At 40.3% G+C, this 22,699-nt stretch overlaps 1 protein-coding gene across 4 annotated transcripts in view; it reads right to left on the bottom strand.

Annotated features, from left to right (window-relative positions):
* The window catches only part of si:rp71-68n21.9 (kelch-like protein 9), an 81,930-nt gene that overhangs the window by 46,749 nt on the left and 12,482 nt on the right, over window positions 1-22,699 (bottom strand). Inside the window, exon 1 of one of the 4 annotated variants that reach the window (XM_063050701.1) lies at window positions 584-943. The exons of 1 other annotated variant lie outside the window; for it this stretch is intronic. In XM_063050701.1, coding sequence (XP_062906771.1) covers window positions 584-684 — 101 coding nt within the window. In that variant the 5' untranslated portion in view covers window positions 685-943. Of the gene's footprint in view, window positions 1-583; window positions 944-22,699 lie in introns of those variants that run through there. 2 more of the 4 variants (XM_063050703.1, XM_063050702.1) reach the window with 2 other exon arrangements.

Below are 22,699 nucleotides of genomic sequence, written 5' to 3'. Positions count from 1 at the left end.
GTTGCCTTACTTGCTAAGTATTTTCTCTGTTTACTTCTTCCTACATTGTCAATTGTATGTTCATTACTATAATATCACTATTTAAAGGCATCGTTATATTTTTTTTCCAAAATAAAGACTTTAGTCATGATAAGGAAAATATTAGTTTGTTCTAAAAAAAATTAAGGAATCGACTCAAAAATGATTTAATTCAAATTTAAAAGTACTTAAATCTTAAGAACTACATCGATAAATAGAAATCAGATTGACCGAGATCCATTAAAATATCAACACAATTACAATTGTGGTTTAATTACTGAAGGAAACGGCTTGAAATTGTCTGATCAACATTAATCAGAATCTTGGCAGCTTCTTAGAACACCCTCTCTCATTTGTACCACATTTCAGTGAGAAGACCATACGAAAGAGCGGAGATACTGTGAGAATCCTTACATATTTTCCTTTCCTAGAGAATTCTCATTTTATTAATAACATATGTTCTGAGTGTACAGAGTTCAATCAATTCCTAATTGCCCCTACTATCACATTTTGGTTATTAGATCACGGCAGCATGCTGACTGAAAAAAAATAAAATACCACTTACATGTACGTTGGAGAGACCGTCGCTGCCCTGGAAGCCTTAAGAACAGAAACCATGAATCTTCTTTCAATGGGGCTATTACAGAGTTTCCATTTCAACGGCATGGTGGTTCAGATAAAGCAAAAAGCAGTGGTGTGTATTATGTTGATAAAGGAGTCTGTTCTCTCACTCATTCAGATGACTGCTTCTCCACCGTAGGTAACTTAATTTTGGAGACATATTCCAAAAATAGCAGGACATGATCCAGTTAATGCTGTCAGCTTCTAAACCTGGCAGATTGTGGAACATAAGCCTGCTTTAGACAGCAGCTTCTCACTGGCTCCCTCTCTCTTCACTTCCCTCTCTGGGTATTGAGAAACAGCTTCTGTAGAATCTACATAAGTGGACATCTGATTATTGTTTCATCAGAAGCAGAGCGGAGGCAATGGAAAAAGAGTTTCTAGATTGCCCAATGTTAGGAAGCTCTGTACATATAAATTAAAGATAATTTTTGACACAGTCATAGAAAATTAATTGCCAGATATTTATGCTTAAGAAGATTTTGAAGCATTTCTGTCAATAACCTTTATTTTCTTAATCGCTAAGTACCCTGTTTCAAAATGGAAAATGTTTCTAGTAATCATTATGGTATCAAATTTCCTCCTTAACTAAATAAATCCATGAAGAGCAGTGAGGTCAATGAAGGATCTCCTAATGACACATAGCAAAGCATCAAATGCATTGCTATATATTTGGCTAGTTTTACCTTTAGCATTTCCTGTTGTTGTTGCTGCTGCTGTGTGCATGTCCAATTAAATAAAGCTCAGAGCTTTGATAAGCTTTGGGGAACCCCTTGTACTTACAAATACTTATAAACACAGTTTGTTAATGCAACCGGTGGAAGATAAAATCTTTTTGTTCGAATTGCAAAACCACATTGCTTGCAGCACATTGCAATCTCTGCAGTTGCTGCTGAGAGCAAATCTTATAACAAGGTTCAAAACCTCTAGCACTTCACAGTAGGGTAGAAATAGCCATTATTGACCACCTTGGATACCGATCCTATCACTTTCCCTGGAAGATGTTTGCGTTTGCAGGAATTATTTAGGCAGTGACTAGACTATCAAATCTGCACCACACAAGAAAACTTACTGGTAACAGAATTAGAGAAACATGTTTTGAATTTAATTATTACAAAGGGAGATATCATCCACAGTATGCCCAAGCATCCAGTTTGTTTATCAGCACTTCTTTGAACAAATTGATCCTTTAGAGGTGGACACTGTTCTCCTTTCAGGATCCCAATAACTTCAGCAAAGTCAAGCTTTATGCTGTCTGTACAGCATCTAGCCAGTACTACACTACACATTTAATGAAACCAGTCAAGTAAACATTTTAAAATTGAGGCAAAAAGTTTAGTACCAAGGAGATGTTATGTGATGTTAGCCCTTCTTTAAAGCAATTGGTTCCATCTGACTTTGATGATATCCCTCTGATTTCCTGACCAACATCAGAGCAAATGGCTAAATTTTCTTTAAGTATTTGCAGGCTTTGCTTTGATTGGCTGCTTATATGCTACAATAGTAGGATTGTTTGCAAAGTGTTCTGGGAGTTTTCTAATATGCAGGCAATGCTAATCCTCAGCACCGTCTCACACGGAGACAGCTACTGTGAGTGTCCATTGTAGAAGATGACCCTTCGCAGTTATTTGAAAAAATAGCAACAGGAAGAGATTTTATGTTAAAAGTGGATAATCTGACATAAAACAGTCAGAAAACACAACTAGATAAACTAAAAGAAATTGATGGTTGAATTTTGGATGTGGGACTCTTTACCAGAATATACAGAATATATACTGTATATATTTAATAACGACTAAATGCGCCATAATACGCCTAAATGCATGAGGTGCTTCTCAATTTTACGACCTGAAATGGCACCACACAAGTGCAAATATATTGAAAGGTCACAGCCAAGACATTAACTTTTCTTTCTGTTTCAAATGTTGTGATAGATCTCCAGCAGTGTTTCAGTTCTGTTTTACTTTATATTCTATTTCTGTTTTAAATTGAAAGGATCAAGAATCCTAATACATCAACTCTATTGTTTCAGTTGGGAAGAAAAACCCTTGGGATTCAATCCCAGGGCTGTGCTACTCAGACATGTCATTCTCTGTGTAGCTTTTATCCCAGACGCCTCCAACCTCCCGGCTGCCAGCAGCCTAACAGCCTGTGGCACTGCTTCGAAGCTGACAGGGAGATGGTAGGAATAGAAATGATCATGTCAGCAGAGATAGAACTCTTTAAAAAATGATGTTCAATAAAATTCTGCTTTGACTCATTGGATTGACGGATGCTGTCTGGTCAATATATATCTATATAATTAGGGATAGATTAGCCGTCTAGTAAGGTAGCGTTGGTTACACACTTAAAACCAGAAAGGAAATTACAGGAATTTCACCAACAAAAGGAAGTTCTAGTCGGGTAGCAGCACCCAGAAACTAAACGTTTCTTATCGGTTTTCAAATTAATCAACATGGATAGCGTTTACGGTCAAAGTAAAGATTGCTAGCCCCAGATTCAATTATAGTGAACTTTATAGCTTGGCTCGGGAGCAATCGAACTACAACTTCAACACATCAGTAATTAAAATTTCAGCATGAGCTATTTATTATATTTGAGTAACTGTCATCATTGATTTCATGGGACTAAAAGGTCTGCTTAATAATCAAATGAAAAAGGAGAGCAGAGGCCTATTTTCAAGCTTCAATTTCCTGTTTTATTGGGAACAATTAGGAATGAAATGTAAAGGGTAATGTAATCGTTTAAAAAATGATTTTCCCTGAGAAATGATATGTTAGTATTTCTCTTTATCAGACCACATAATTCCCTGCACACGCTCACAGCTCGAAATGAATGCAAAAGAAAGCCAATGAAAGCACACGTTGCGATGTTGTTTGGCACAAAAGTGATGAGTTCAGGCAGCTTCAAATGTGGATATTTCCCAATGTTAATATTCTCATATCAGCCGTTCTATTCCAAGTTCATTTTATAAATGTCAGATCTTCTGATGCAGCAGGACTGCTTTGGTTTGTAACTTGCAAAGGTGGAGACATTAGAAAAAAGATCTGGATTTATAGATTATTGTAATATTTTGGCTGTGAACACTAAATGCATTGTGGGTATGGCTAACAGATTATTTGAAATGTTATCAATACTGACTTATCACGAGCATTACGCACCCCACAACTATTACTGCTATACTAAGGAATGACTTTAATCATTGTCAGTTCTGAATCTGCTCTAATTGAGCACCTGATGCTGGTAGTGATGGGACTTGGGCCCGAGGATCAGCTGCCATCCATCATTGTATCAATGAGAACAGCTGTCAGAATGACTCTGACATTACCCTGTATATCTTTTCCCTAGGGAGAAGATCCACAGTTTTCTTGACAAATCTCAGAAATGAGATCTGATTTATGATCCTAGACTGGCATTTTAGAAAAAATGCATCATTGCACACGGAGGACATGAGGAAAAATCAAAAACATCCAATCAGACACAATTTAACCAAAAGCAAAGTTAGTAAAATCGTAGAATAAGCTGAAATCAACATATAATGGCATAGAGCAACATATATTGATTGCACAAAAAGCCTAAACTCCTGTGGTTCAGATGAAGTACTTCTGCTTTAGTTACTAAGCCTGAAATTAGGATGTGACTTTTCTAAGCCTTAAGAGGCGCCAATCAATTTCTGGGATTGGGTCTCATTTAATTTTGAATGGCGAGCTGTCAACATTAATTTGTCTACTTGAACAAGCAGGAATTGCAGCCAGTCTACCACTTATTGAAGCAGGCCTGAGCGCTGATTGTGAAAGTGTTTTTATTGATGATGTACGGAAAGCTTTGGAGTAATGCCAGTGGTGGTGGTGTGGCAATTTTTTTGCATATTGTCGAATTATGGGTGGCATTTTCGGTGTAGGGAGACTTGCCTATTTATTGTGGCACTTAACATGAGTTATCTTAGTAAAATCATGAGAGTTTTCCCTCCAGGCATTTGTACAAAGAGCAGAGGCCCCACTCTGTTGAGTCCAAAGGACGGATGGGTCTTGAAGCCTTGCTTCACACAGCGTAAAGACTTGGTTAGCTGTGCAGGTCCTCGGAATTTACTCCACTGGCCTTACTCTCATATTTCTGTTATGTAGATACACTAGATAGGCTGGGTTGGTTTTCCTTAAAGCAAAGAAGACAGCAGGAAGTGCTTCTCCCCTACCCCCAAAAAAATAAGAGAATATGGGTTAGGGTAAGGGGTGGGAGACTGATAGAGGATCTAAGTGAGAACTTCTTCCACCAGAAGGTAGCTGGAATCCGGAACACTGCCCTAGAAGATGGTGGAAGAAGATAGTATTCAAATATTGAAGGATATTTAAGGAATACCTAAATGAGCACTTTATTTGCCAAGGCATAGAAAGCTGCAAACCAAGTACTAATAAGTTGGATTAATATTAATATTAATTGTGACTATGAACAAATTGGCTTGAAGGGCCTCATTCTATTCATGTATTTCCCAGATCAGTGATATTAGTTATTTCCTAACTTATTTCTAAGAAATGAAAAGACTCAAAACTGTTTAAATTTGAGGAAAATGTCAGTATTTTAACAAGATTTAAAAGATCTCAGATTTTTCTGAAAGGGTCTGGGATGGGTGAACACTGTTGTGTCTAGACATAGTGCCGCCCAGTGGTGAGATTGTGTATTTATAGAAATGATCAGTTCTTGAGCAGTAAGGATGTTTGTTATAGGTAAATGATTAGAATGAAATGACATTTAAAAATTCTGACAACAGAAGGTGTAGACAGAAAATGCATTGAGCTGTAAGATTTTAGATTGACCACAATAACTAAAAAGAATGAATCAGTAAATATAAGGAAATCTGCTCTTAATAATATTGAATTATAATAATTCTGTGTTCAACGAGTCTGTTGATTTTGGGTATTGAATGAAGATTAATTTCCAAAATTATGTGTCACTCCACCTTTGAGATACATCTATTTTTGATAATTTATCACCAAGTAAGTTCACATCTAATTCAGTGTGGTATGGAAGTGAGCGATGAATGCTGTTGGACTTGACCTTGTCCTTGTAATATCAGTGATGTTTTACACAATAAATTGTTGCGAAGGGTGGCAAATCCGTGGAATTCATTGCCACGGATAGCTGTGAAGGCCAAGTCAATGGGAGTATTTAAGGCAGTAACTGATAGGTTCTCGATTGGTAAAGCGGTTAAGGATTATGGGGAGAAGACAGGAGAATGGCATTGGCGAAAGAATTAGCCACAATTAAATGGAGGATCAGACTCGATTGTCTAAATCCATGAATTCTGCTCCTATGTCTTATGTTCTTATTCCTGTCACTCTGTCTTAATGTCTCATTCAATAAAGCAAGTTATTTCTGCTCCTCACACTTATCCCAATATACAGATGCACAATGCTGACTTTGTTCGTGAAATCACTACTTACTTAGCAATGACACTGTGCCTTGCTTGGATGCACTCACCACATGGTTTATTATTCTGGTTATACTATATGATTTACTATGATACAATGCATCCTGTTCATACAGGTCAGATCATGACACAGTGCCTTTAAGGTAGAACAAGATAAAATGATAACAATGCAGTATAAAATGTAACAGTGATAGAAGATGTGCAGTGCAGATAACGAAATGGTGCAAGATTACATAGAGTAGATCATGAAGTCATGTATCTAATTTATTGTACTAGGAAACTATTTAATAGTCATTTAACAGTGGGGTAGAAGCCCACTTCAGTCTTGTGGCATGAGCTTTCAGGATTTTGTGTCTTTTGCCCATTGAAAGAGGGAAGAAGAGAGAATGACCAGGATGAGTGGGGTCTTGAGTCATGCTGACAGCTTTACTGAGGCAGTGAGAAGTAGACAGAGTCGATGGAGGAGAGGCTAGTTTCTGTGATGTGCTGAGCTGTGTCCATAACTCTCCGCAGTTTCTTGCAGTCACCACCAGAGCAGTTGCCGTACTAAGCTGTGATGCATCTAGATGTGACGCTTTCTATGATGAATCAATATAAAATGTTAAGAGTTGATGGGGACATGCCAAATTTCATTAGCCTCCCGAGGAAGTAGAGGCATTCTAAGTAAATTTATTATCAAAAATGTAACCATTTGCTCCCATTTATTTTCTTGCATGCATTTGCAGGAAAAAAAGAAATAGAAGAGAATTTATGAAAATCTATACATAAACAGACAAAGACTGACCAACAACCAATGTCCAAAAGAAGAATGTGAAAAATAGAAGCTTTCTTGGCTAAGATGTCTACGTAGTTGGACTAGGACAGACTATGAGTGATATTCGCTCCCAGGAAATTGAAGTTTTCAACCCTCTCAACCTCAACATCACTGATGTAGACAGGAGCATATGCACAGCTTGCCTTCCTGAAGTCTATGACCAGCTCTTTTGTTTCGAGAAACAGATAAGGCAAGAGACCAAAGGGGAGCCTCTTCAGGATAGGGTTGTCATTTCTGGAGGAGAAGGCACTGGGCCTGATGAAAACAGCAGTTCGTGAGCTCAAGGCACCAGGAGACGCAGAACTAAGCCGCACTTACGTAGCCATGTAAACACCCCAGAGGGAAAAGGTTATCTTTGCAGCATGTTCCACATTGCAATACAGTGGAAGCCATTCCTGAGTCATGAAGTCTGTCCAACACTTTCAACAAACATGTATCGAGGCCAATCATTGCTGAGTGATCAACCTCAAAGATTGAAGAACATTTATTATCAAAGTATTTGTACTGCATAAAACCTGCACACTTTGCAAATGTGCTCACTGTTGTTATGGGTATGTTTGGTGACGCAGATAACATTTGAGACTCAGCTTTGTTTTAGGACTACCTAAAGTGTTGTGCTTTCCCTTTCAGCCTGTCCTTCTTTTCTCTGACCTTCAGACCGAGTGCAAATGAATGAGCTGCCTTGCTGTGCGAGATAACTAGGCTTATGAAAGTTACCCATTCACGCCACTGGAGGGTAGTCCATTGTGCCTTTGTCTTGTCCCCTGCAGAGGGTGAAAGGATCTGGGGAATCAAGAGGAGAATTACTTGTCACAGGATACCCAGTCTTCGTTGCCAAAGTATTTATGTGGATGGCCCAGCTGACTTTTCCATCAATGGTGACTCCCTCGACCAGGGTGCTGATGGTGATGTATTCTGATACTGCTTTTGAATGTCAGGAAATTAATTTAGTATAGATTAAGTGAACATACATGGCATTTTCTAGGATCACCTCGCTCTATCCAGTCATATGCTGCCTTGTTGTCGAGGGAATCACCTCAACTCTGGAAGCTCCTGATGTGTTTCCTCTCTGTGGGTTAATGTTGCTGGGAGATGCAATCTCAGAGAAAACTGAGTACAATCACTAAATACAACCATAGGAGCAGAATTAGGTTATTCGGCACTTTGAGTTTGCTCCGCCATTTCATCGTGGCTGATTTATTATCCCGCTCAATCCCATTCTCCGGTATTCTCGCTGTAACTTAAATCTAGAACAGCCCGCTAAAATATGTAAAATTTACTCTGACTTTAGAATTAAAATATTTCTGCTGGTGTTGGCGTCCCTCACAGTCCTGCCTTCAATGGCTACTCAACGTATTTCTGCAGCTAAGATCTAGAACAGAGGCAGCCTTTTGTTTAAAAAAAAAACCACCAGGCAATTTCAGTTTCCTGCAGTAGCCTACTGTGAGAGGAAGCCGGTTATCTGCTTCTCAGAATTCTGTGTACATCTTGCCATCTGAAAGAATGGCGAGCTCTCACAGGATGAGCTTCAGGTGAGAACAGCTGCACACACACTTCATTTTATCGGTGCTTTAAGAGAAATTGTGCTGGTAATGGAAGACCACAAGATAGGAGCAGGAGTAGGTCACCAGGTCCTTAAAGCCTGTGTATTGTTCAATACGATCATAGCTGATCTACACTGGCCTCCAACTCCTCGTATGTGCTGGTGTCCTTGTGAGGGCATCTGTCGGTCAGAGTTGACCATGGATGTTTTGTCCTAGCTGTCTAAATACACAAGCCTAGGCAGTATGACGTGGAGAGCAAGCTGTTGCCCATGTTGCAAGCTCTCCCTCTCCACGCACCTGATCAACCCAAAGGAACAGCAGAGACAGATGCAGTTTGGTACCAACTGTGTTGGCGGAGTTGCAAGTCAACGTTGAACTCAATGTAGGACTTCCTAAGGGACTCCAGCTCCAGTTTTTTCCCTCAGGGTTTATTCCCGAAGCCTTCCGCATGAGTAGGTATAGCTGCAAGGCAGCAGAGGTTTGAGATCAGAGTTTTCCTTCTCCTAGATGAACTGCCAACCACGGCTAACAAGCCCCACCTGCCCAAAGTGACTGGCTTTAAGGTGCCAGAAACCCAGCTTTGACCCTTCTCGTGTCAGTGGAAAGAATCCAGCCAAGCTTAGTAGCTAAGCTACACATGAATGGCAGGAGCTGGATTTGGTTGTCAGAGGCTATTTGAGGTGCATGCCATTGGGAGCATTTAATAGGCAGTGGGAGCTTGTCCCCATTACCACCCCCTGGCTGTAACAAACTTAGGTGTCCTTAGCCCTCAGTTATTTAATCTTTCAAATAGTTCTGATTATCACACCTCCAGAACTTTCACCCACCATGAGTGCAAGGTGAAATATCTGTGTACCTTTGCTTTAAATCACCAGGTCCTTCCCTTGTATCCACCTTCTTGTTCAAAACACATCAACTAGTGACAACATCGTCACATTTAACCAGTCATACCCTTCAGGAGCTTACTGGTCTTTATAAGGTCACTCCTCATTCTTCTTCATGGGGTAGTAATCTGCATTTTAGTACATCAGTGGTTGGATTTCCACACTAAATTCCAAATTCTTGTTCCACCTATATAAAAAAATTAGGCAGGGCATCCAGATAAGCACATGTAGTCACTTTCTAGTATCCCATGGTTTCAAAGCTATATCAACAGGTTGATGTGATTGCTTAGGACACAAGGCATACTGTGGAGGTGAGCGATGTTGGTTAATTGGTTACAGGTCACAGTGTGTGATTAAACCATCCTCATCTAACATTCACAGGCCTGACCCAAAAGACGCACTACCAGTCCAAAGCATGACTTTGTAGTGTAACATCACAAGGAACCCAAGTTCATGAGTGGCTGCTATCGGTTCAAATTGTGCGATGCTGACCCAAGCTGTGCTACACTGCTGAAAGGAAATGAGTTCTTGGTGAGACCCACGGTTTGAAGTGATTCTACATGACTTTGAAATGTTATAACTATGAAATGTCTGGAAGGAACGGCTGGGATGGTTGGCAGTGGGCATCCTGATATTCTTCCAGAGCAAGAATTCTTGATGGAGAAGGTAGAGAGGGGGATAAAGACTCTTTATCTACAGGATTAATCCAGGTTCATATTAAGGTAATGGATGCAAGTTATCAAAGTTATACGAAGAGCCAAGTCCCAGTGGGCAGACTAAGTTGACTAACAGACTGAAAATCGCTGTTAGAAAAATGATGAACATTCACATGAACGATATGCTACCTGTGGTTACACATGAGCTGCACAGAGAAGGATTAATGCGATGGCTATGATCGCATCGAATGATACGGCAGGCTTGAGAGATCTGGTGACCTACTTCTGTTCCTATTTTGTGGTCTTGCATTTACCAGCAGCATTTCTCTTAAAAACCTGATAAAATAAAGTGCATGTGCAGCCTTGTCCAAAGCTCATCCTGTGAGAGAAACTCAGTGGGTCAGGCAGCATCCATGGAAAGGAATAAACAGTTGATGTTTGGGGCCAGGACCCTTCATTAGGACTGGAAAGGAAGTGGGAAGGAACTGGAGAGCTTCAGTGTCTCGTAATTTTTAAAAATGGCAATGTTCACACAAAATTCACACAAAGTGATATGCATGGGAAGCCCGCAAAGTGAGTGAGTTGCCCCTCCCTCAGATTTGTTCTTCTTACATAAGAACCAGTTTGCCCTTTGTCTGCTCCACCACTCAACAAAATTGTTGCTGATCTGACCTTGACCTCAACACCACACTCCTGTTCTCTGCCCACACTTCTTGACCCCATTGTGATTGCAACATGAATATATTCAATGATTCTGTCTCAACAGCTCCGGGGTTAACAGCTTCAAGCATTTATGACTTTCTGTGAGAAAAATTCCTCATTTCCATCTTAAATGGATGACCCTTCATTCTGAATGTATGCCCACTGGGTTGGGATATCTTTAAAAGGGGGAGGGGGGGACATCTGCCCCCTGAATTCTCTTCAGAATCATGGTTAGATCTAGCTGAATATTTCTCCAAACATCAACCACCACAACTCAGTGAACCTTCTTTGAACTGCTTCCAGTGCAGGTGTAACATTCTGAACTTCCAAACTATAAGTAATACTCCAGGTGTAGTCTTGTGAGTACCTTGTCCTTTCAGTTTTACCCTATATCCCTTGCAATAAAGACCAGTATTTCATTAGATATCCCAATCATTTGAAAGACCTGCATGCTAGCTTTTGCATTTCTGGTATTAATGCAGTCAACTCCCTTTGTATTTTATAATTCTTCCTTCTGCAGCAGATAACTTAACAACTTCCCACATTATGCCCCATCTGCTAAATTCTGCCTGATTACTTATCTATATCCCTTTTAAGATGTGCTGTATCCCTCCCTCACAGTTTACCATTTATAATCGTATCATCAGCAAAATGTGGCCACGATATGCTTAGTCCCTCCATCCAATGTAGATTCTAAACAGCAGAAATTCTCTCTAGTTAATGATGGTGTTGTTTTTGTTGTAGATATTTTTCTATATTTTTATAACAACAGATTCTAACATTTTCCTAACATCAGATGCTACATCAACTGGCATGTAGTTTCTTCCTTTTTGTCTCCCTTTTGTTTGTCTCTGGTAGGATGATGTGGAAACATAGGATGGGTGCAGAGGAGATTTACAAGGATGTTGTCTGGATTGGGGAGCATGCCTTATGAGGATAGGTTGAGTGAACTTGGCCTTTTCTCCTTGGAGCGACGGAGGATGAGAGGTGACTTGATAGAGGTGTATAAGATGATCAGAGGCATTGATCGTGTGGTTAGTCAGAGGCTTTTTCCCAGGGCTGAAATGGTTGCCACAAGAGGACACAGGTTTAAGGTGCTGGGGAGTAGGTACAGAGGAGATGTCCGGGGTAAGTTTCTTACGCAGAGAGTGGTGAGTGCATGGAATGGGCTGCCGGCAACAATGGTGGAGGCTGATACGATAGGATCTTTTAAGAGGCTTTTGGATAGGTACATGGAGTTTAGAAAAATAGAGGGCTATGTGTAAGCCTAGTAATTTCTAAGGTAGGGACATGTTCGGCACAGCTTTGTGGGCTGAAGGGCCTGTATTGTGCTGTAGTTTCCTATGCTTCTAGTTTCTATGACATGAATCTGTCCCTCGCTGTACTGAGAGACTTGGTGACCTGCCCTGTGCAGCAATATGATGTGAACAGTTTGAGGTTGCTCCCATCTCCAGCAGCCTGGTAGGAACTGTAGGGCCATAGGTCCTACAGAATATGTAGGGAGCACAGAAGCAGTTCCTTTGGCCCAACTCATCCTTGCCAGCCAAGGTCCCGATCTGAGCTAGTCCTATTTGTTAAGGTTCGGCCCATACCTCTGAAAATCTTCTCTATCCATGTATTCGCCATGCATTAACATTCAATGGAATTTGTATCACCAATGTCAATTCCCACCGGCAATATTCCTGATAATTATTGATGAACTGGCATACATTGTTATGTAAGTGCAGTTGCTAATGGTGCTGGTCAGAAGTTTGGTAAGATACAAGCTCAAATGCCTCAAAGCCTTTCCACTGTCTGTAAAGTCCCCACTGGGAGTGTTCGGTCATCCTCCACTTGCCTGGATGAGTATATCTCCAACAACATTCAATAAGCTCTCTGTAAGAGGTTGTACATCCTTCCTGTGAGTGCAGGAGTTTCCTCTGAGTGCCCCAGTTTGCTGTCACGATCCAAAGACGTACCAGTTAGTAGGTTCATTGGTTATTGTAAATTACCTTGTGATTTCACTAAGTAGATGGATTGTCGGGCAGCGAGGCACATTGCGTTAAAAGGGCCTGTTCTGCACTGTTTCTCTAAGATAAAAGGCTCATCTACTGAAAAGGCTTGCTCGTTATGTTGGACTGGACGGCCTGCGTTATAAGGAAAGGCTAGACAGGCTGGGTCATTATTCCATGGTGTGTAGGAGAATGAAGGGAGGAAGGGGAGTCCAAGCTAGGATGCCTATGTTTAGGGTGAGATGAAAGGTTTTAAAGGGGACCTGAGAGGTAACTTTTACACCCAGAGGATGGTGAGTATATGGAATGACCTGCCAGTTGAAGTGATCGGGGCAGATACAGTAACATCACTTAAGAAGCACTTTGATAAGTATGTGAAGTTGTGGGGCTTGGAGGAATATAGGCTGAATACAGGAAATTGGGACTGGCTGGATGGGGAATATAATCAGCATGGATTCTGGGCTGTATTGCTCAATGACTCTTGGACTATCTAGAACAAAGCAGCCTACTGGATTGGCATCCACCCACAACATTTATTCTCCCACTCAACTGCAGTGTGTAACAAACTGTACTGTCCAGGGTGTTCTGGCAGATCCTATACCTGCCACTTCTAACATTGCAATGGGATCATGTTGATTGGACATATCAAACTAGACCAGGCTGGTTACGTTATTTAGTTCCAAGAAACTTGCAAACCAGATTGATACTATCACTTAGCACATCAAATAGCTGATCTATCAATAGTTGAAAGATTTGTGTACTTAAAGAATCAGCATTCACAGCATTTATTGTGGGTAATTGGGGACTCTGTCCAGTGGCGTTTGGACCATATGTGTGAGAAGGTATTTGAAACAATATCGTGTGTGTGAGAGGTCACCCAAGTGGCAAAATAAAACATAATAATTGTAAAGGAACGGTCAGGCTTGTTAGGAATGATCAAGGAACATACAGAAGAATGACAGAAAGATGGGGTGAACTAGAATCCAGTCCTCTGACTTTGATTTCTGTGACAGTCAACTTGTTTGTCTGCAGCTCATTGGTATTTCTTTTAAACGCATAGGAACCTGTGTTTTGGAAATTCTTTGTGTTTTAGAAGTGGTTTGTAATTTGGAAATCATTTCTAAGATAGGAAACCTCTGAGTTTTAAATATATTTAAAGAATGTTATCTAAATTTTAATGCCTATCACAGAAAATAGACTATTTGTTCCCACAAAAATGGAATCTTCACCTTTTTCAACCTGATCCGGACAGACCAACACAGGTGTATCAATAGTTCAACAACAAGTAACCATCGTACAGGTAATCATCAGTACTAAGCCCCCAGATCTCAAGGGCACTGAGTGGCATCAATGGTAAATGTGTCAAATACTGGTTGTAAAAGGATCTATAAAGCAATGTAACTTGAGAACCTGTGTCTAGCATAAATACTTTCAATCCATATGGATGCACCAGAGCTTGGTCCCACTAAACCTCTAGGAATAGTGTTTTGCACTCTAGTAATTCCCTTGATACATTTATTGGAACGTATTCTCTTCAAGACGCCAGCCTGTTCCTTTACCGGTACCTCCATGGTTTTGCTTCTTTTCTTCTCTGTTTGATTAATCACTGACTTAGTTTTCGAAGATTTTCCTGTCCCTTGCAGTCATGGCCTCACCATGGCCTAACTTTCCCCAATACTTTCACAGAACTCAGTATTCTAATTAACAGTTTATCAAGAATTCAGACATCCACCCACCTCAAACACAAGCATTACATGTGGATACGCTCTTCGTGTCGCACCAAGCTTTAATCCCCGTGGCATCCATAATAAAGGACTTTAATTATGATGCACAGCACTTTCCATAAGCATTAGTTTAAACACTGTCTCAAAGACACAAATAAACTGCTTAATCAATTCTTGCACAGCATTCAATCTCTGGATGAGCATCCCACAAATGCACCCCTCTCACTGGGCTCATATACAAACTTGGCTCATTAGCTAGCTCCGTATGACTCAGCAGTGAGAGGGCCACACTCTATAAGTAACACACATTTAGGGTTAATATAATTTGGGTGTAACTGAACAGGAAAGTTAGGATGTTCTGATTAAGGAATATCGTTTGTAGTGAATGCTGTGTAAATACTGCCTCATATGCAGGTATTGTTCACCAGGAAATATCAGATTGTACGTGGGCATGAAATTATAAAGAAAGTATATTTACCAATTTTACAACTTTGTTAAACAGTTAACAGGAAAATAAAAGAAAGATAAAAGGACCCATTACAGTTAAACCAGTGCAATGTGCACTTAAACGTTGGAGCTCATTTCTGAAATAGACAGGCATATCGTTGTACTCGTGCTGAACCCACGTTCTGCATGAAAGACACCTCAAAGACTACCTCGAGAAAACTCTTTAACTCAAAAGTATGGACAATTCCTCCTTGGGACTTTTCATCTTCACAAAGCACTTCTACAACGGGGTCTCTCGTTTGAGCAGCATTCTGCAGGCATCTTCCCTTGCCCTTGTTCCACAGCTCCTGACTTTTTTTCTCTATTGTGCTTGGATCTATTGTTCTTCACAACTTGCTATGCTTTTTGCTTTACTGACTCTTAGTAAAAGTTACTTTTTATCACCTCTTCATCTGAAAGCCCCCCAATAAGCAAACATCCAGACTGGTAAAAAAAAGCATAACCTAAGTAGTAGCTACCGCAACCTCATTACCGTATATGTTGCATGATTTAGTTCCTCTTGTGAGGTAGGGTAGGGACAGTGTGAAAGGAAGTGTTGGTTTCCCTCTATATTTTCAACTGGTTGTAAAGCACCCACCCCTGCCTTGCCTGATGATGAGAGGAGCTCTGTACATCAGATCATTCCTTTGTGGTCAGAATCTTACTATCAATGCATCTTGGCATGGCTGTGATATCAATGGGACAGTTCATTTACTTGCAAAGAGGGACTGAAAAACAATGCAGGTTGTCTTGTCACAGTTCATCCCTAGCAGCAGTGTAACGGGGTGGCGGGGGAGGGGGATGGACTCTGATCTATGGGTTGTTCCCAGGATGCAGAGTGAGATCAAGTCTGCTGGAAGATCCATCAACTCAATGAAGATGCACTTTTATCTGCCTGAGACTTGTTGGTCTTCTAGTACAATGAGATCTGTTAGGGAGTGTGGCTGACAGGCACGTTCCAGGCTGCAGGAGGACAACCTTAGGGCTGCAAAGAAGCTTGGTGCAGCCAATATAAAGGCTTTGTGGGAGAAGATCACAATTTTGGGTGCTTCTATGGACAATAGACAATAGGTGCAGGAGTAGGCCATTCGGCCCTTCAAGCCAGCACCGCCATTCACTGTGATCATGGCTGATCATCCACAATCAGTATCCAGTGTTCCTGCCTTATCCCCATAACCTTTGATTCCGCTATCTTTAAGAGCTCTATCCATCTCTTTCTTGAAAACATCCAGAGACTTGGCCTCCACAGCCTTCTGGGGCAGAGCATTCCATATATCCTCCACTCTCTGGGTGAAAAGGTTTTTCCTCAATTCTGTTCTAAATGGCCTACCCCTTATTCTTAAACTGTGGCCTCTGGTTCTGGACTCACCCATCAGCGGGAACATGCTTCCTGCCTCCAGCGTGTCCAATCCCTTAATAATCTTATATGTTTCAATAAAATCCCCTCTCAGCCTTCTAAATTCCAGAGTATACAAGCCCAGTCGCTCCAATCTTTTGACATATGACAGTCCCGCCATCCCGGCAATTAACCTTGTGAACCTACTCTGCACTCCCTCCATAGCAAGAATGTCCTGCTGCTAGACATTGAAGGGCTAAGTCATATGTAGAAACCCCTCAAATATTTGCAGTTCTGTATCCTCGGAGGAGACTACGTGAGTGGTAATGGTGCTCTGTGCACAAAATGTGCTAACAGTACCAATGTATAGATTGTGAACACTGATTGTACAAGCTGAAAGCACTATGAATGTTTTTCATGCCTTTATTTATTTTTACAAATAAGGTTCATTTTTGGAAAAGAAAAATGCTTTAAACCTGTAGGGTCACAGGCAAAGTGGGCTTCCACTACACTTTAGGGTAGGAAGAAGTCCAAGTTCTAAGGCAACATTCAGATATTGGATTGAGAGAGAACCAGATCTAAGCTGCTAGTTTATAGGCAGTCAGATGAAATCAACTTCTCATTCCCATTTTGACACATTCATCCATGGCTTCCTCAACTGCTACGATCAGGCCAAACTCAGATTGGAGGAGCAACATCTCTTATTCCATCCGGGAACCTCCAACCTAATGGCACAAACATTGATTTCTCCAACTTCCAGTTATTTTCTCTACTGCCTCCCTTCCTTCTTCTTCCATTCCCACTCTGGTTACCTTCTCACTGTTTTTCTTCTCACCACCTGCCTCTACCTCTTCACCTCCCTCTGATTCCTCTCCTCCTCCCCTTTTTCTTCGGCTCACAATCCTCAACAGTGATTCCTCCTTCTTCAGTCCTTTAGTTCTTCCACCTATCACTTACTAGCTTCATACTTCAACCCTCCCCCCCCCACCCACCCACCTACCTTCTCCCGCACCTGATCTCACCTATCACTTGCCAGCTTGTACTCCTGAACCCTCCCCTCATCTTCTTATTTTGGCTTCTGTCCTCTTCCTTTCTAGTGTTGATGAAGGGTTTTGGCCCAAAACATTGACTGCTTATTCCCCTCCATGACTTGCTGAGTTCCTCCAGCATTTTGTGTGTGCTACAATTTCTGATGATTGTTAAATAGTTTTGCTTGGGTTTCTCTTTTTGTAAAGAAAGCAATTATAGTAATAAATGCTCACAGTCAGCCTTAATTTTCAAAGTTAAAGAAAACTCACAAATAGATGCTATCGTAAACAGGGTGTAGTTAATTTGCCAGCAGCTGTATGTTTACTAGAAGTCAGTTGGTAACAGTCTTTTAATGGCATAACATTCAGGGAATAAAAGGTTTCTGCCTCCAATACTGACTGTTCTAACAGAATGCTCTCTCCTAATTGTGGAAATTAAATGATCTGTCTCCTGCATCTCTTCTCTTCCATTCAAAGGTTATCAGCCTTTTCAAAGCCTGTATTGCCAATGTGAGGTGTTAAAGCAAAATTAAGCAAAAGCTGAAGCCAGCTAGGACCAGAATAAGAAAACACAAGTACAGTATTATTTCTTCTTCTATAAACTCATTTATACAAAGTTATGTTTTAAGCCATTGAGACTCAGCTCTGACCTCTTGTGCATTGTTGTTGCAAGGACGTGGCTGGGGACGAACCGAAGAGCAGGACACAGGCATGGAGACAGGGTCGTGAGGCGTTAGTGCAGCTGCGAATGTGGAACAGGTATTCAGGAGAAACTTTACACGGAGAACAAGGTTTACATAGATATCCAGGGAATCGTGCAGAGCTTAGAACTGACAGTCCTAAGGAATCAGGAAACAAGGTTTACACGGACTAGAATAGACCAACGAACTGGCGAAGTATGACAGTGACGCCAGGGTTCTTATCCTCAGTTTGCTGATGGAAAGCAGGTGTGCTGTAATTAATGAAAATTGGGAACAATTGGAAATCAGACGAGGGGATTAAGACCTAATCAAGGAGGTAATAGCAAGATGGGGTATTGCCGACGGGGCCATAACAATTGCCAATCCCTTTGTTGCAATTATGATTGTCGTTGACTGCGTGCTTGAGTCAGAGTCATACAACATGTAGGATATACCTCAGAGCTTTTCTTATATCTCTCTTATATTTCTTTACATTGTTCTACCTCCTGCTGATTTTTAGTAGGTCTTTAATGCACCCGTAGCAAAGTGACTATACCTACATTGTTCTTTTTGGCCATTTTTTGAGGAGTGTTCTGGAATACCCTTCCTTAATATTGAAGTACTGCATTCCTTGACTAACAGCACAATGTCACTGGCACTTTTATACCCTCCTCTCCCCTGCCCCACTGCCCCTGTCTCACCTGAAGATTCTGGGTTGTCAGTCGCACCCATCCTTCAACCATGCCTCAGTGCAGAACTGCAGTCCCATTGTGTTAAAACTTTGAGTTTATCTGCTTAACCAGTTAGACTCCTTACATTAAAGTTGATACAATTTAGCTGTGAGTTCCCCTCCTGTACATTTACCTACTGGGCTTGCTAACATTTTCTCCTGTAGGTGAATAGTACCTGTGCATACATGTCCTCGTGCATATGATATTAAACTTAACTTTGACTGTATCAATGATACTTGATCATTGCTTGGCTCTAATCATGGAATCCCTGTTCAGCGCAGTGCGAGGAATACCTTCACCAGAAGGCCACCAGCTTCTCAAAGACATTTAAAGGTGGAAAATAGTCCCAGCTTCCGAAAACAAATGTTTGTGTTTTTTGATGTTGTAAACAGCAATACAGACAAAAGTGACTCAGTTGTGGTGATGTAGTTTGGTGCAATAATCTGAACCCCTTTCTCCTACCAGCTCAGTTTAAACTTAACAGCACTAAAAAGTCTCCTCACTAAGAGTTTGAAGCCTGAAATTTACTCGGTAATCCCCAAGCACCACTGCAGCTCTTCCCCATTTAAAAGCTTTCTGTCACCTTGTCTGAATATTTCTCTGTTGCTTCAGCATCCACCTTTACCAATGAAAATGCTTCAGGATATTTCTTTCTAACTTAAGCTGCTTCATGAATGCAAGTTACTATTGTTATTGTGACCTATTTCTTCCCCTTTCCTGTCTCTTTTAGTCAGTACTTCTGAATATTTTCTTAATAGAATGACTGCTCTGGTTGTTGGAAGAGTGAAGCTATCTCAATGGACTCGGGCTGTGCTGAAAATTCAAACCATAGTACACACAGTGCAAATGACATTCATAGATGAAGAGCCCCAGGCTGTTATATCTAGGTTAATGTTCAATCAGTTCCTCCCTCAGATATCCTCAGAGAGTTGCGACGAGTTTAGGAATTCAGTGAAAGAAAAGCTCTTTTGTAAGGATAAAACGAACAGCACAACAATCACTGAAGAGTGTTATCCATTGCAAGAATATCCCAACCATTGATTTCTTAATGATCCACACTTTAAACTATATGTCATGTGCATTCGTAAATAAGCAGTGTATGAGTACATTTCCTTTACTCATTCAACAAATAGTAAAGCCAAAATTTAGTACACATCCCAAATTTCCTGTAAACTAGTTAGTCTCTAAACCACTTTAAATGGCAGTTAAGGGAATTTAAAATTCAGTAAACAAAATATGCTATGTGTTTAGATTCAAATATAGTACAGAGCAGATAAGGAGGTGGTGTTTACTCCGTCAACCAGTTGGGTTTTCAATAATAATTGGGAATTCCACAGTCAATGTTATTCTAACTGGACTTTCATGAGCTGACTTTAAATTCTGCAGTCACTATGATGGGCATTGGAAGATCATTATCACATACCTCTGGATAACTGATCTAGCAGTGACCACGATACCTCTGATCCCCTCGTTTGATTCCCCCTTTATCAAATTGCTTTGACATTATTATTCAGCAAAACCATGTCCTCCTGCAATCTGCCCACTTACAGGCTGCAGTGCTAAATGGTGAACACTCTAAGCAGTTTTACACATTTCTATAAAGACTTTGCTCATGCACTTGGTTGAGTTGGATGTGAAAGGATCAAGCACAAAATGCTGAGTAGATGCTTCAGTCCATTTGCAAAAGTGTATGACTTTGCACTGGTGCAATTTTACTCTCTTAGGTATGCATAAAAGATCTCAAGTAACTAATTTGAAGGGGGACAGGCAAGTTATCTGGTAAATACTCAAAGATTCCATGAAATAAAATCATAGAGCTGTACAGCATAGAAATGGACCATAATGTCCATACCAACCTTTTTAGCCCATCTACACTAATCTCATTTGCGAGCAAGAGATCAGTATCTTTTTCTGTCTTGCTCTTTTAAGTTACTGTCTGAGTGCCCTTAAGCACAGCCCTGAGGCTGTGACACTGTTGAACCTCTCATCACAGCGCTAAGCAGTATTGCATCTGTATTGTGCTGTCTCAGTACTTTTATATTTGTGTGCTGTAGCACTTTTTTTATTTGCAGTTATTTTGTAAATAACATTATTCTTTGTATTTCTGGTCAGATGCTAAATGCATTTCATTGGCTTTGTATCTGTACTCGGCACAATGACAATAAAGTTGAATCTAATCTAATCTAATCTAATAATGACTGAATATGACTCCGCAAACTTCTCCGACAGCAAGTTCATTTGTCAACCGCACTATGTATAAATTTCCCACAAATCCTCTTTAAAACTTCTTCCTGTCACTTTAAAACTCAGCCCTTTTGTTTTTAATACCCCTACCATGTGGAAAAAAAGATTCTGATTATCTAGCCTGTATAAATGCCACATTAAGTAAACAAAGGTATGGGAATGATCTCAGAGCTGTCCTAGATCTAATGAGCCAAATGGTCTTCTGGGAATATGAAAGAAATTGTCTATTTATTGTCACAATGCTGTTTGTGGAAGTTTACTGTGCAAAAATTAATTGTCCTTTTTCCTACATTAGTCATGTGTGACTACAATTCAGAAGTATTTCATTAGCTCTAAAGCACTTTGGCATGTTCTGAAAGGGACACGACTGATGTTATTAGGTAATGATCTGTCAGTCCCTTGCAGAAGCTCATTAATTACTAATAAAACCAGTTCATGCTGACGTTGAATGTCTACTGTTGCATCATGGTAGCATAATGCTTTACAGTGCCAGTGATGGGAAGAGCTGGTTTCAATTCCTGCTGCAGCCTGTAAGGAGTTTGTATGTTCTCCCAGTGATTGTGTAGATTTCCTCCGTGTGGTCTTTCCAAAGACATACAGGTTAGGGTTAGTAAGTTATGGGCATGCTATGCTACTGCTGGAAGCATAGAGGTCATTTGCAAGCTGCCCTCCAGCACATCCTCAGACTGTGTAGGTTGTTGACCCAAATGATGCATTTCACTGTGTTTTTCAATGTTTCTTTTTTTTAAATTTTATTTTTATTTGGATAAGGAGTTCACAATTATCATGTACTTTTTTCACACATATAACCTTTTCCATTTTTTTATATGTATAAAACTACAATTATTTATACATTCTTAAGTACACATTGAGATGATATAAAAGCAAAATAAACATTTAAATAGATAATTATGTACTGTGGTAAATCTAACCTATTAGGCTAAGTAATGAAATTAGTTGTTAAGAAAAATGGTAATAATAGTTTCCATACAACCCTTCTGGACCATTTCCACTGGTCCAAAATGTTGCATACAAGCCTATATACCAACCATTGTAGGTGTTTATATCCCAATTTGTTCGTGCTTGTTCCTGCCCGCAGACATAATTATCCAATGTTTTTCAATGTTTCAATGTACATGTGACAAATAAAGCTCATCTTTAATCTTTAAGTCACGCCACTAGTCAATTATTCACTGGGTTTGTTTCAAACTTTACTCTAGAGATGTAAAGAGATTAGTGGCATGGATTTCTTTATGTATTGCTAATTCATTTTATTTTGTCATGAGGTAGAATTGTCAATTCTTTCCCAAGTTTGCATGCCACCCTTACATTAGAGAAATGAACACCACATTGGTCCACATTGTCTTCAGGCAATCCTGGCAGCAGTTTGGATTGACCTAACTATGCGAAGAAATAGCTCATGTTCAGGACTTTCCAGGCCAATCTTTAAAAAAATTAGATGAAACATGCAACACACAAGTTCTGATTATATTTCCTATTTCCACAACAATACAAATGGGATCTTTAGAGTGGTTGCTGAAGTCAACCAAATAGTTGCAGATTTTGTGCTTTTTTACCTTCCAACCTGTGGTGGGAGCCCTTTCAGATCCATATGAGCTTCCGCCTCATTGGACTCAAACCCTGTTTTCACCCAAGGGATAATGAAGGTGAAACAGCTACACTAAAGCCTCTCAGTCATGGGATGAGCTACAAATAGAAGCACAACAGACACTGAATGTACACTATATAAACTATCTTACAAATTTATATTTACTGCCCCTACACCTCCTCCCTCACTACCATTGTGGGCCCCAA

Source organism: Mobula hypostoma, chromosome 6 (genome assembly GCF_963921235.1).
Source record: "Mobula hypostoma chromosome 6, sMobHyp1.1, whole genome shotgun sequence".
Taxonomy (NCBI): Eukaryota; Metazoa; Chordata; class Chondrichthyes; order Myliobatiformes; family Myliobatidae; genus Mobula; species Mobula hypostoma.
The sequence above is the reverse complement of the archived record's forward strand: the minus strand, read 5'-3'. Positions and strand labels throughout refer to the sequence as shown.